Source organism: Erinaceus europaeus, chromosome 8, assembly GCF_950295315.1.
Source record: "Erinaceus europaeus chromosome 8, mEriEur2.1, whole genome shotgun sequence".
In the NCBI taxonomy this organism is placed as follows: domain Eukaryota; kingdom Metazoa; phylum Chordata; class Mammalia; order Eulipotyphla; family Erinaceidae; genus Erinaceus; species Erinaceus europaeus.
This window is the reverse complement of record NC_080169.1, coordinates 21,669,430-21,685,006: the sequence shown is the minus strand read 5'-3', so window position 1 is coordinate 21,685,006 and position 15,577 is coordinate 21,669,430. Positions and strand designations below refer to the sequence as shown.

At 44.2% G+C, this 15,577-nt stretch overlaps 1 protein-coding gene across 3 annotated transcripts; it reads left to right on the top strand.

The window, feature by feature from the left end:
- The first annotated feature begins 1,976 nt into the window (after positions 1-1,976).
- PRR15 (proline rich 15) lies at positions 1,977-4,975 on the top strand. Of its 3 annotated transcripts, none has more exons than XM_007532514.3 (3): positions 1,977-2,233; positions 3,892-4,460; positions 4,499-4,975. In XM_007532514.3, exon 2 carries the CDS (start codon positions 4,051-4,053, stop codon positions 4,438-4,440), a length of 390 nt encoding a protein of 129 aa, XP_007532576.1. In that variant the 5' UTR covers positions 1,977-2,233; positions 3,892-4,050; the 3' UTR covers positions 4,441-4,460; positions 4,499-4,975. The 3 variants fall into 3 exon arrangements, with proteins under 3 accessions (XP_007532576.1, XP_016047683.1, XP_060052015.1); XM_016192197.2 differs by having other exon boundaries at positions 3,889-4,460; XM_060196032.1 differs by having other exon boundaries at positions 2,135-2,233; positions 3,466-4,460.
- The last annotated feature ends 10,602 nt before the right edge of the window (positions 4,976-15,577 follow it).

Sequence of the window (15,577 nt, the reverse complement as noted above, 5' to 3'; positions counted from 1 at the left end):
TGAAAATCCATCACTTTCAAACACATACTGCTGTGCATACCATAAGAAATCCAAGACTGTTAAAGTAAGATATTAGTATCTGAACTATCCATATTCATATACACAGTTTCTGTATAATTCTGTATTGTAGGTTATTTGTAGCAGACATGACCTTTTACACTATTTCTATAATTCTGAAAGTCTTCAGAACACAGATAGATGCTAATCAGTGGTTCCACACAAAGGATTTCAGAAGAATTATGCTTATACATGAATTCAAGGAATCTATTTTAAAAAAAGAAAAAAAAGAGCATCTGGGGAAAAGAGGTATAGTCCACTTCTTTTTTAAATATGTATTTATTCCCTTTTGTTGTCCTTGTTTTATTGTTGTAGTTATTATTGTTATTGATGTCATTGTTGGAGAGGACAAAGAGAAATAGAGAGAGGAGGGGAAGGCAGAGAGGGGGAGAGAAAGATAGACACCTGCAGATCTGCTTCACCACTTGTGAAGAGACTCCCCTGCAGGTGGGGAGCGGGGGCTCGAACCAAGATTCTTCTGCAAGTCCCTGTGCTTTGCATCACCTGTGCTTAACTTGCTGCGCTACCCTAGACTCCACTTCGGCCTTCACTAGTGAAAATGTTCTATATCAGCCCCTTTCTTCTTCCCTTTATTAGGGGATTAATTTTTTACATTGGACAAAATACAATAGTTTGTACAAGAGTAACAGTTCTCAGTTTTCCACATAACAATACTACCCCCACTAGGTCCTCTATCATCCTTTTCCAGGACCTGTACCCCCACCCCCCACCCCAGAGTCTTTTACTTTGGTGCAATCCACCAACTCCTGTCCAGGTTCTACTGAGTGTTTTCTCTTCTGACCAACCCCATTCTACTAATGTAAAACATCCTCAGGTGACCAGGAGCAAAGCCCTCCTCAACCTTGATGCAATCTGTTGTTACACTTCCTGAGCAAGGTGGAACGATCGCCCTCTGCACTTAAACCATCAGACAAGAGATTCACAGCTTCCCTCAGTCATGGTTAAAGACATGGCAGGTAGACTGCGAATACAGTGATGATTAAGACTTCGGAGCCAGGAGTCACACTTCCTGGGTCCAAACTTACATAGCTGACACTACTAGTTATGCAACAGTGGGCAACCATGCCACTCTCCAGTGCAAGCCCGTTAAGTGAGGATAACAATATTAACTTGAACTTGCTAATGGCGGTGAGAGATGCAAGAATTAAAACCCAGAAATCGCTTGAAATAGTGCCTCGCTGGCACATAAGGAGATTGTTAATATTACAGCTATTTAACCAAGAGTGCCTGAAACTGCAACATTTTTCCTGGATATAAAACAGATGCAGTAAGTTATAAAACTGTGAATGCTAAATAAACACCGAGAAGCTGGGTGACCATGGTTGGAGAAAAAAAACGTGTAGGTGGAGAAAGGGGGAGGGGAGGGGAGGGGAGGGGGAGAGGGCTGGGGAAATTTAATCCTACTGCCTCCGGCTCCTAGACAGTGGTCTCCAAGGTTTCCGCTCCAGCAGGAGTAAGACCAGCTAGCAGCGCGGCACAGCCTCGCTCCAATCAGACAACCCATTGCTGGCTTCACGGAAGCGACAGAAGCCAATCTCGTCCTCTGGAGGGCGGGGACGCCCAGCTCCTACCTGCACCTGTAGCAGCGGTTGCTGCCTCCTGCGTGTTGTGTTTGGGGGTGGGGGAGGTGCTCTTGTTTTATTTTGTCTTTGCTGCGCTAGTATTCTGATTTCTCAAATCACTTGGCCAACAACCAGCAGGTGGGCAGACGTTTTTGTTTCCGCGAGGAGGGCGGATGCGTAGGAAGGTCCAATGCACAGGAGTGAGCTGCAGAGGTGCCCGCTCGGGTCAGCTCCCAGGAGACACTGGCAGTGCAGAGAGAAGTGCCCAGAATTTGACACTCAATAACCTGGAGAGCTGGTCTCGCATTCACCTGGGCCAGAGAGCCTGGTACTAATTCACTGCAGCACCCCTTCCCCGATTCAGAAGCCCCGAGCATTCTGACCAAAGTTGGAGGTGCCTGGAGAAGCCAATTGCAACATTCGGTGGAGCTGGACTGCGGAGATTTCGGTTAGCATACCTTCCAGAAGGAACCCTGAACTTTCCAAGACTGAGCAGAAGGACACCAAAATTTACAGCGAACCAGTTGCCTCAGTTCTCTCCTTGGCGATCCCTGCGCTCAGCCTCAGCGTCCTGTCCAGACCAGGAAGAACAGGTGAGCGATCTGGAAGATTCTGCATGCGCGGAACAGAGCCTGGCGCCCCAGTGTCCACCCGGGGGGGCTCTCCTGGTGACCGAATTGTTGCAAGCTGCTGGCGATCTGCTTACATTTGCGCAAAGTGCCACTTTTTCCTTGATCTATTTTTGCAAAGCTAGCACACAAAGTTGATGGCTGTAGAGAAGAAAGTGGAGGGTAGACAGAAAGCAGCTACTGGCCATCCCACCACACCACCACCTATACATTCTTGGGGGGGGGGGGCGGGAGGGGACGGGGGTGATGCTTTGGCTATGCGTTAAGTAGGAGGGAACAGGAGGTTTGCAAATCCAGAGGCAAACTGCCTGAAGGTGTGGGTACTTTCCGTTGAGGTAGAACTTTTAGCTTTTTTTTTTTTTTCTATTTTTTTCTAGTTGCAGTCTGAGCTCCCCTCAGGGTATGCTAGGGAGAGAAGCCTTTGTCACTGCCTTCAGGCGCGCCCTAGGTCCCCAGCACTGCCTCCCCTAGATGTTCAGATTCCTGTCCCCAGAAGAACTCCTTCCCAACCGCACACCCCCCCAACAATCGCCAATGAAGTGTGTGCTCTCTCAAGCACCAGTGAGTTCCAGCAGCTAAGGAACCACTGCTCAGGCAAATTCTGCACTTAGAACAAAAAGCAAGCAGGCAGAGAAGCCTTGCTCCTGGTAATAATGTAATAGTGTAGGTGGTACTAAGCCCTTTGGGGATCCTCAGAGGGCCATTTTAAAAGCTGAAAAGAAAACAGTAGGTTTGTAGTTCCTGGCTGTGTAAGGAAAACAGCAGTTTTTAATTTGTAACAACAACAACCAAAAAAAAAACTCAAGAATTAAGCTGGTGAGTGCAAAAGGGCTTGGTGTTTAAACCTGAATTCAAAACTAAGGGAAAAAAACGTTTACTACTTGGCCTCATCTCCACTAGAGGCCAAGGCTGGTTTCATATAGAACCACAATTGATCCGTGGGGGCTGAAAGAGTAGGACAGCGGTTTTCAAGGGGCTTTAAACAGAAACACGCTTCTCTGGAAGTCAAAAGGAAGTTCTGTCAACCCTAGGATTTAGAAAACAAAACAAAAACACAACAAGAGTGGCCATCTCTTTTATTGGCATGAAATTTCCTGGAGGAAATCTCGTTGAAAAGAGTCCTGGAACTGCAATCTAAATGAGAGCAAATTAGGGTCTGTTTTGCTTGAGATCTCATAGTTACTGTTGATTTACAGCAAGGACGGACATGCTTCATTCTGGTCATTCTCCTCCTGGACGCTTTTCCAAGGGAAGGTCATTCTGGACAGAGTGGAGATACCAGCAGACATAGAGGACAGTGCATTTTTCTTGGGTCTGGGTAATCCAGATAACCTGGGGACTAATCCTGGGTGCCCCTTGCATGCTAACCATTGTAGTTCCACCGGAGGCAAATAGTTAAAGCCTGAAGAGCCAGATGGTGACGCCCTGGAGGCGACTCCTCTTCCAGTGTCCCAGGAGCACAACAGGCCCACTGGGGACTGCCCAGGCTCCGGGATTCTGGGCGCTAGGACCCGAGGCCAAGCAGCTGAGAGCATAGCCAAAAGGGAGGCAGTGAGATGGGGATTGGAGGACACATGGCTTTGACAAGCCCAGTAACCAAGTTTTCTTTTCTTCCATAGCAGAGTTCTTTGCTTGGGCTCTCACCCCACAGGCCTTGGCGGGCGAGAAGCCTAGGGAGGAGGGACGGAGTGGACACGGGAGACTACCGGGAGAGCAGGGCGGGCTGCCCAGGCCTTGAGCCACTCCTCTGGCGCTGCGGGCCCTCCCTCGGCCAGCTGGCCATGGCTAACAGTGGAGACGCGGGCAGCCCCGGGCCGTGGTGGAAATCGCTAGCGAACAGCAGGAAGAAAAGCAAGGACGCCTTGATGGGGGCTCAGACCCCCACGCCGGCTCCCGCGGGGGAGCCCGCGCAACCCGCGCCGCCCAGCCCCGACTGGACTTCCAGTTTCCGGGGGAACAAACACCCCAGTCTCCTCGCGGGCACAGGGGAACCCCAAAAGCCAGACAAAGTGTGTGGGGAGAAACTGGGCAACAGCCGCCGCAATTTAAAGATCTCACGCTCCGGCCGCTTTAAGGAGAAGAGGAAAGCGCGCGCTACCCTGCTCCCAGAGGGAGTCAGGTCCTCAGAAGACACTGGCTTCCCTGGTGACCTGCAAGAGGACAAACAGTAGCCAGAATGATCCAGGACGACCTGTCTCCACCCCCCCACCACCACCACACACACACCACCCATCTCCACTCCTGGCTTGGCTCTGCTCCATCACAGGTTCTAAAACCAGAAAATCTGACAGGCTTCTTTCTGTACTTGTTCCAAATTCAGAATATTCACTTAAGATCTCCAGGATTTCATTTTCCTGGAAGACTGAAGTGTGAACCGAGTTTCCAACATTTCAGGACACAAAGATGCATTAACTTATGGCTGATAGCGGTTGTGTCAGTGAGAAAGGTACTTTCCTAAGAGATATTAGTAGCTCACCTGGAACTGCAGAGATCCTCCAATAAGGAAGGATCAAAATGCACCCTATTGGAAAGCAGCTTTTAATGCCTGAGAAATGCACTTTAGACGTACTTCTATAGATTTACACCCTAAGTGAAGAAGTGAGAAACTGGAAGTATTGTTAAATAAGATTTAAGTAAGGCAAGACTGCTTGCTCAAAAACTGTACCACCCATTTTAATGTAGACTATTAAAGTTGTTACACTCTAAGACTTAAGGTGAATTGCATTCTTCGCCCTTTTGCAAGCATGCGAAATCCGAGGTGACAGAGTCAATCATTTGCTAACCTAACAGTGTACTCTGGGTGTTTAGCTGCAAGGAAGAGAACATTTCTAGAAACTAACAACCCCCAGATTGGAACTAAGTTAGCCAGGTATACACATGTATGAATCAAATTTGAGAAAGTGAAGGAGAAGAACTAATATATTTTCATCATCATCATCATCATTACTTTTTTACTTCAGTGAGTCTCCATAGAGTAATTCACAATGCTAGTAATTTCATTCAGTATCCATAGCTTTATGAACAAATGCCTGAAAATACTTAGACTGAAAGCTTTTTGAGTTTGTGCAAAACTGGCTCCCCACTATTGCCACCACCCTTTACATCAAAAAGATATTTCTTTGGCCTGAAGTATGCATTTACCTCATTTCAAAGGCTTCAGATCTACCAAGCTAGTCTATCTGCTTTTGTTATGAACTTGAAGTAAAAAATTAATGGAGTTTCACTTGATTTCAGCAAATAAAGAGTTTTTATAGCTGTTAAGAACACCTGGGATCTTTTCCACCACAATTAAATTCATTTGAAATGCATAAACATCCAAAGATGGATAGAGGGAAATTATAATGATCAAAGTGTGTTTTTGGATAGTTAGATAATTACAAGGAAGAGCTTGATCAGAGCTTCTTAATATATGTATTTTTAGGTAGATGTAGTTTTTTGTTTCTCTTAAATTGATAATTTAGAAAATAGCAATATTTTGAAAGTCTACAGAGATTTAACCATGAAATTTGATGGAAATGGCTAGAATAGATTTAAATTAGTGAATCAAGCTTGAGCACCAGTACAGTGACTTCTTACTATTTGATACATTTGGGGTTTTTTGTTTTATTTTGTTTTTTTATTGTTGTTGTTGTTATTGATGTTTTCATTGTTAGATAGGACAAAGAGAAATGGAGAGAGGTGGGTAAGACAGAGAGGGGGAGAGAAAGACAGACACCTGCAAACCTGTTTCACCACCTGTGAAGCGACTCCCCTGCAGGTGGGGAGCCAGGGACTCGAACTGGGATCCTTACACCCATCCTTGCATTTCGCACCACCTGTGCTTAACCTGCTGCGCTAGCACCCGACTCCCTTGATACATTTGTTTACACATAACAGGCACCTTACTGCAATAAAACTGTTTATATGGGGATTTAAAATGTCTTACATTATAAAAGGAGGAATATGTGAGGTTTTTTTTTTCTACTATGAAAACACTTTTGTTTTATATTTAGAACCGGGAAATAGATGAACAACATTTCATCAGTTTCCACTTCCTGAATGAGGAAATTTTTACTTCAGTTTGAGGTGAGCTTCCCATCTCTTGACTCCTAGGAAGAGGTTAGGAACTTGGGTTCTAGAAGATTTTGGAATATCTTCATTGTGTATTTTCTTCCCATTCTGTAGAACGTAATAAAAGAGTAGTTAGCTAATCAAAAATGCCTTTTTCTTTTCTTTCATTATTTATTGGGTAGAGACACCCAGAGATTGAGTGGGAAGAGGATGAGAGAGAGAGAGAGAGAAAGAAAGAAAGAGAGAGAGAGAGAAACAGACACCTACAGCTCTGCTTCACCACTCACAAAGCTTTTCCCCTGTAGGTGGGGAGACTTAACCTGCTCTAACCGGGGTCCCTGCACATTGTAACATGTGTGCTCAATCAGGTGCACCACCACCTACCCTAAAATGTCTTTCTTTTCCAGGGAGAACAGGTCAGGAAGGCGGCACCCATTTAGAAATTAAGCCTACCTTGACCTAATTTTAACATCTTGTCCTAACACTCATCCACAAAATTTGCTGTTGTTTTGAGTAGTACTCAGGAATAAACTCAGAGCTTTGTGCATGAGTAATGCCACAACTCTCCAGCCTCCATTTTATTTGTTAATATTGTGTTGTCCTTTAAACAAGAGGGATAAGGAAAGGCAAGAGAGAGAGCCAATGAGATAGAGAGGTGAGGGAGAATCACTATAGCAACCTTCCTGCATATGTGGAGCTTCTTCAGTGAGTGAGGTCCATGCTCCACCCATGGGCTATATAGCCCACAGGCCAAAAATTCAGGGCCAGAGATATCGTATGTCCTCGGACGTCAACACAGACCTTAGACTAAAAACAAAGGTGCATTATGAAGCTGACCGTCAAATATGGAAAAAATATATAAATATTGTTAAGTGTAAACCCCATGGATTTGATCTGGGGCCCATAGTCAGCACAGGAGCCTATGTAAGCTCTGCATCCCTGTAGGTCTGAACTCGCATTCTATGGTCATGGCTAGGAACAGTCCAGGCTGCACTAATTTCAGGACCCATCTTCCTTGGGTAGTAAGTAGAGTATGTTGTCCAACCTCCTTGTTGATCCACATTGAGAGCCAGGTCCGATAGGGGCCCACAAAGGGGTCCATTATGTTGTTCCTACCCCACTAGGGAAAGAGAGAGACAGGCTGGGAGTATGGATCAACCTGTCAATGCCCATTTTCAGCAGGGAAGCAATTACAGAAGTCAGACCTTCAACTTTCTGCACCCCATAATGACCTGGGGTCCATACTCCCAGAGGGATAAAGAATAGGAAAGCTATCAAGGGAGGGAATGGGATATGGTGTTCTGGTGGTGGGAACTGTGTGGAGTTGTACCCCTCTTATCCTATGGTCTTATCAATATTTCCATTTCATAAATAAAAAGCATTTAATAATAATAAAAAAGGAAGCTGACTATTTCATCAGGACATTGCTCTCACCTGTTGTCCCTAGCCCAAGCCTCATTCTTCCCTCAAAGTCATCCTCCATACATTCCTTTTAGGCTCAGAGACTGAAAGAGGGATGCCAAGAAACTTTTCCAGCCTCTGACAGGCACAGTATTCTGACAATTTTTTGTTGTTGTTGTTAAAAGAGAGGTCTGCAGATCTGGAACATGGGGAGAATAACTAAGAAAATAGGATATGAGGATTGCTGTATATAGCTGGCCTTTGCAAAGGTTATCTTCTATTTAGAAATGATACTAACTATAGACAAATAAAGCTGGCATCAAGGTAAGTAAAGATCCTTCCAGTATGGATTGTGTTGCATCTCATAAAATGGATCTATTATGTCAAAGTTGGTAGAAACCCATGCAGTTAAACTCAAAGCAGAATCTTACTGGAGTCTTGAACCAAAGTAAAAAATCTCTGGGTGGAGGGTGAAGGTAGATGTTCAGCTTCACCTGCACACCTGCTTCACCACTCAGGAAGTATCCCTCCTCCAGATGGAAAGCAGGGGCTCAAATCCACGTCATTGCATGGGGTCCTTGCACACACACAAAAAGTAAAGATGTGTGCTCAAAAAGTAAAGATGTGTGCTCCCATCATCCAGTAATTTTTTAATTGTTTTATTATATTTATTTATTTTCCCTTTTGTTGCCCTTTTTTATTGTTGTTGTAGTTATTGTTGTTGTTATTGATATTGTCATTGTTAAATAGGACAGAGAAATGGAGAGAGGAGGGGAAGACAGAGAGGGGGAGAGAAAGATAGACACCTGCAGACCTGCTTCACTGCCTGTGAAGTGACTCCCCTGCAGGTGGGGAGTGAGGGGGGGACAGGTTCAAACTGGGATCCATAAACCAGTCCTGTGCTTCGGGCCATGTGCGCTTAACCCGCTGCACTAACTACTCAACTCTCATCTTCCAATATTTTTAATATATACATCATATACATGAGTTGGAGTATATGCTTAAAGTCCCCAGGATAATTCTTTATTTTTAATTTTCCCCAATTACACTCACCAGCATTACCATGGTGGTCTTATCCCTTAAGTTGCCAGTGAAGTAAAATTGTTGAGAGTTACATTTCAAGTTTGAGTATATGGAAAACTAAAGTGAGCATCCCTTTCCCCTACTTAACCCTTTAATGAAATAACACCTTCAAAATAATAGATAAATAAATAAAATTATAGGAAGGGCCTTTAGGCCTCTTCTATATGTAGCCTTTGCTCAGTCTGCAGCTCTCTCCCTCTCTCATCCCTCCCAACTCTCCATTAGAGCCAAACAGTCCTCCACATCACTGAGCTCCATCTTATTTCCTACCTAGGTGCACTGAAATATGTTTTCTTTCCTGCCTGGAAACCCTTCTGAAGAATAGGTTTTCTAAGACCCAAGAATATGATGGGGCTGGGGAGATAGCATAATGGTTATGCAAAAGACTATCAAGCCTGAGGCTCCAAAGTCCCAGGTTCAGTCCCCAGCTCCACCATAAACCAGAGCTGAGCAGTGCTCTGGTGGCTCTCTCTGTATCTTTCTCTCTGTATCCCTCTTTCACTAAAAGTGAAAAAATAAAGTATTTTTTTTAAAAAAAGAATATGATGAACTTTTAGATTATTCCTTATCTAAAAGGTGCCCCTTTTAGATAGGCACCCCTCTTTCAATTTTACAGACTGTCAGTAACTTTGCAGACACTTCTGCTGCTTGAGCAACCACATGAAATCATACTTTACTGGAACTGAAGGGCCTTAACAACTAAGAAAGCTCACTAATGGGTGTCTGGCTGTAGCACAGCGGGTTAAGCACACGTGGCGCAAATTGCAAGGACCAGTTAGGAGTTGGTTCGAGCCCTTGGCTCCCCACCTGCAAGGGAGTCACCTCACAGATGGTGAAGCAGGTCTGTAGGCATCTCTCTGTCTCTCTTCCTCTCTATCTCCCCCTTCTCTCTCAATTTCTCTCTGTCTCTGTCCAATAACAAATATATAAAATAAAAAAATTTTTAAAAAGAAAATTCATTTATATCCTTAATTTCACTGAGTCATATAAACATTGTTTGTGGCAGACATTCTAGATCTTATTATTGCACCCTTGCTCCTTTGGTATGTGATGTTTCAGCTTTTGCCATCAAGATATGGAGTTTGTTGCCTCTGGGTTAAGCTTTAGTGTCTTTACTGAGTCAATAAAAATGTGACAGAAGTGATAGTATGCCGACTCTAGGTGTATTAATCTGCTTGGACTATCCTCATATAATATCAGACTGGGCAGCTTAAGCAAGTAAAATGTATTTTCTTATAGTTCTGGAGGCTAAAAGTACAGGATAAAGGTGCCATTGGAGTTGCTTTCTATGAAAACTTCTCTTCCAGATTTGTGGACCTCTCTCCTTCGCACTGTGTCTCTTCATAAGTATGTCCTTTTCTTTTGTGCAGTTTTCTCATGTCTTTGCCTCATCTTCTAAGGACACTAATCTTATTGGAATGAGGCTCCACACTCATGGTCTCACTTCATCTTTCAACCCTTTATCTAGATACAGTCACTCTGGGGACAGAATGTACCCTGTGAGCCTTCTTTTGACTCGAAACAAGGTTTCTACTGCCAGAGAGATATACCACAGGAACAAAGATATACTACGAGATCAGAGACCTGAGGTTATCAGCGAACTGTCCACTTAGCACAGATGCTGTAGAGAATCTAGAAGAAATGAGAGCCCTCCACATCAAGCTCCCTTGAGGCCAGTCCAAAATGATAACTTCAAGAACTGTTTTTAAAAATAACACTTGGGGGTCGGGCGGTGGCGCAGTGGGTTAAGCGCATGTGGCGCAAAGCGCAGGAACCAGCGTAAGGATCCCGGTTCGAGCCCCCGGCTCTCCACCTGCAGGGGAGTTGCTTCACAGGCGGTGAAGCAGGTCTGCAGGTGTCTATCTTTCTCTCCTCCTCTCTGTCTTCCCCTCCTCTCTCCATTTCTCTCTGTCCTATCCAACAACGAATTGCATCAACAAGGGCAATAATAATAACCACAACGAAGCTACAACAAGGGCAACAAAAGGGGGAAAAAAATGGCCTCCAGGAGCGGTAGATTCATGGTGCAGGCACCGAGCCCAGCAATAACCCTGGAGGAGGAAAAAAAAAAAAAAGAAAATAACACTCAATTTTATTAAGCCACACTAAGTTTGGGGATAGTTTGTTAGGCAGCAAAAGCCAATTAATTTGGTAGGAATGACTTTTATCTACCACTTGAGAAGTTCCCACCCCATCTACAGGTGAAAATGGGGGCTTGCACCCATGCATTTACTTCATTTATTCTGTCCTAGAGTGTGGCTTAAATAATAACATTTTGCAAATGACCCCATCCAAAAATGGGCAGAGGATATGAACAAAACATTCACCTCAGAGGAGATCCAAAAGGCTAACAAACATATGAAAAACTGCTCTAGGTCACTGATTGTCAGAGAAATGCAAATTAAGACAACACTAAGATACCACCTCACTCCTATAAGAATGGCACACATCAAAAAGGACAGCAGCAACAAATGTTGGAGAGGATGTGGGGACAGAGGAACCCTTTTACATTGCTGGTGGGAATGTAAATTGGTGCAGCCTCTGTGGAGAGCAGTCTGGAAAACTCTCAGAAGGCTAGACATGGACCTTCCATATGATCCAGTAATTCCTCTCCTGGGGTTATACCCCAAGGACTCCATAACACCCAACCAAAAAGAGGTGTGTACTCCTATGTTCATAGCAGCACAATTCATAATAGCTAAAACCTGGAAGCAACCCAGATGCCCAACAACAGATGAGTGGCTGAGAAAGCTGTGGTATATATACACAATGGAATACTATGCAGCTATCAAGAACAATGAACCCACCTTCTCTGACCCATCTTGGACAGAGCTAGAAGGAATTATGTTAAGTGAACTAAGTCAGAAAGATAAAGATGAGTATGGGATGATCCCACTCATCAACAGAAGTTGAGTAAGAAGATCTGAAAGGGAAACTAAAAGCAGGATCTGATCAAATTGTAAGTAGGGCACCAAAGTAAAAACCCTGTGGTGAGGGGTAGACATGCAGCTTCCTGGGACAGTGGGGGGTGGGAGTGGGTGGGAGGGATGGGTCACAGTCTTTTGGTGGTGGGAATGGTGTTTATGTACACTCCTAGCAAAATGTAGACATATAAATCAGTAGTTAATTAATATGAGAGGGGGAAAATCAGTTGTATGTCTCAAAGTTTTTCAAAACACAAACTGAATCTTTTTAATATATAGGCTGTGTATTTGATATGCGGACTCTCTCAAAAGCCTAGACCAAGTAGATTAGAAGCATCCAATAGCACAGCTATATACAAGATACTGGATACTATACAGCAAACCATAACAAAAGGACTTTTCACAGTTAACCCAATTACCAAATAATGTGATGATAACATTAACTATCGATTGTCTTTTTGAACCCTAAGACAGCAGGAACCTCACATCTCCACTATAGAGCCCCTACTTCCCCCAGTCCTGGAACCCTTGGATAGGGCCCACTTTCCCGTATGCGTCTCCCAATCCATACCAAATAATATTGCATCCACTGATCACAACCTAACCAACGCAACGATTGCCACCTCAACATGCTTCACCTCAGACTGTGTCCAGAGACTTCACATGTGGAATGACAACCCTTCAGCTTCATTACTCGGGTGAGACCTTTCCTTTTATAGTACACTCTAATTTCATCTCAGGTGGTTCACTTTCTAACAAAGTCCCATAACCTAGATATACACCAGTTTCTGTGAGAGAGAGCTTATGTTCACACATATCCATAAATTACTGCAAAATATATACCTGAAAGTAGTAGTACACTAGAGTTTGCAGTGAGTACCTCCCTAACACTTCCTCTCCACTATTCCAAGCTTGGGATCCATGATTGCTCAACAAATTGTTTGGCTTCGTATGTTAACTCTCTTTTCAATCACCAGGTTCCAGATGCCACCAGGATGCTGGCCAGGCTTCCCTGGATTGAAGACCCCACCAATGTGTCCTGGAGCTCAGCTTCCCCAGAGACACCTCTTACTAGGGAAAGAGAGAGGCAGACTGGGAGTATGGACCGACCATTCAACGCCTATGTTCAGCGGGGAAGCAATTACAGAAGCCAGACCTTCTACCTTCTGCAACCCTCAATGATCCTGGGTCCATGCTCCCAGAGGGCTAGAGAATGGGAAAGCTATCATGGGAGGGGGTGGGTTAAGGAGATTGGGTGGTGGGAATTGTGTGGAGTTGTACCTCTCCTACCTTATGGTTTTGTTCGTTAATCCTTTCTTAAATAAAAAATTAAAAAAATAAATAACATTTTAATTGTGATAAATAATATGGTTGAATTACTAAATGAGAACAGAAGAGATGTTGTTAGGAGACTAGTATTATATCTCTCATGGATTGAATGATGGCCACTCAAAAGCTGTACTTTCAATCTCAGGATCTATGAGTGTGATGTGATTTGGAAAAGACTGTGAATTCATAAATTAAGAATCTTAAAAATGACATCATTCTGGATTAGATAGGTGGGTTCAGAGACCAAGATTAGAATGTAATCCCAATCCAAGGAGCACCTTGAACCTCCATGAAAGAGGAAGTGAAGCTTTCTCACCTAGACCTGACAGAGGACTTGCAGCCTCTCTAACATCTTGTCTTCAGATATTTGGATTACAAAACTAAGAGATAATAAGTTGTGTCATGTTAAACCATCAAGACTGTGGTAATTTGTTATGGTAATGCTGCGGTTGGGGGCTGGGGAGCAGGTTCCTACCTGATGCCAGGAAAAGCGGGTTTGGTGCAGTGTCACAATGCTCAGGGAATCCCCAGTGAGCTTCCCAGTGCCAGCTCCATCACAGTAGTCACCCCTGAAGAATTGGCAGAGCCCCATTAACCAGGTAAAATTATCTATTAGCAGGAGAAATGCAGACATGGGCAGGAAATCACACACAGTGACACTTAGCCCTTCCTCTGGATTTCCAAGGTTAAGCATATTTTATTTTATTTATTTATTCCCCTTTTGTTGCCCTTGTTGTTTTATTGTTGTAGTTGTTATTGATGTTGTCGTTGTTGGATAGGCCAGAGAGAAATGGAGAGAGGAGGGGAAGACAGAGAGGGGGAGAGAAAGACAGACACCTGCAGACCTGCTTCACCGCCTGTAAAGCGACTCCCCTGCAGGTGGGGAGCCCGGGGCTCGAACCAGGATTCTTACACCGGTCCATTAATACTTTGCGCCACGTGCGCTTAACCCGCTGTGCTGGCGCCCTACTCCCGGGTTAAGCATATTTAAAATAAACTGTTGGCGGCAGACCTAAACGGGAGCAGATCAGCACCTTCTGCTATTGGTTCCTACAGCTGGTCAGCAACATTTGGTGATTCTGAAGCATTCATTCGCAGAAGCCTATAGCAATTTAACCAATAAAAATTGTGCACAAACTGTTCAGGAAATTCTTCCCCTGGGACATCAGTCTTACCCTAGCTTGCCCTTAACAGCACTTCCAGAAGTGAATTGACCTCCATGCCTTTGGGTTCCTCTCCTTCACATTCAACAAACGGATATTATCCAGCAGCCCAATATTGAGGAAAGACAGCAGTGACAGAGAAAGGAAAACATGGTAGAAAGAATTACAGGATATATATGCAGTGAAACATTACTCTGCAATAAAAATATGAGATTTTTAACATTTTTTTTCCTCCAGGGTTATTGCTGGGCTCGGTGCCTGCACCATGAATCCACCGCTCCTGGAGGCCATTTTCCCCCCTTTTTGTTGCCCTTGTTGTTGTAACCTCGTTGTGGTTATTATTATTGCCATTGTTGATGTTGTTCGTTGTTGGATAGGACAGAGAGAAATGGAGAGAGGAGGGGAAGGCAGAGGGGGAGAGAAAGATAGACACCTGCAGACCTGCTTCACCGCCTGTGAAGCGACTCCCCTGCAGGTGGGGAGCCGGGGGCTCGAACCGGGATCCTTATGCTGGTCCCAGCGCTTTGCACCACATGCGCTTAACCCACTGCGCCACCGCCTGACCCCCGATTTTTAACATTTGAGGGGAAAAAATGAGGAAACTGGAGATAAAATGAAAGGTGATTGTACCCCCCATCCTATGATTTTGTTAATGTCTCCTTTCTTAAATAAATAAATTAATTTTAAAAAAGAAAAAATGAAAGAAGAAGGACAACTCCCTGCTGGTTTTGTTCAAATGTAGATTAACAGAACAAATGAACTTGTATAAACAAGGATAATCAAACTCTCTCTTGGAATTTGTGAGAACTATGTTGGGAGAGCACAGAACTTTGGTGGAGGGTGTAGGTGAGAAATTATACCCCTCGAATCTTAGAATTTGGGAGGTCAGGCGGTAGCGCAGCAGGTTAACCACACTGGGCGCAAAGCGCAAGGACTGGCTGAAGGATATGGGTTGGAGCCCCTGGCTCCCCACCTGCAGGGGAGTCGCTTCACAGGCAGTGAAGCAGGTCTGCAGGTGTCTATCTTTCTTTCCCCCTTTCTGACTTCTCCCCTCCTCTCTCCATATCTCTCTGTCCTACCCAACAACGAACAACATCAACAATATAACCACAACAAGTCTACAACAACAAGGGCAACAAAAGGAAAAAAAAAATGGCTTCCAGGAGCAGTGGATTCATGGTGCAGGCACTGAGTACCAGCAATAACCCTGGAGGCAAAAAGAAAAAAAAAAACTTACAATTTTATAAAAACACTTAAAATTTTATAAAAACTCTATTAAATAACTAATAAAAGGGGGGATAACATAAAATCTCCCCCATTCAAAGTAGCAAAAACCTGGAAACAACCAAAATGCCATA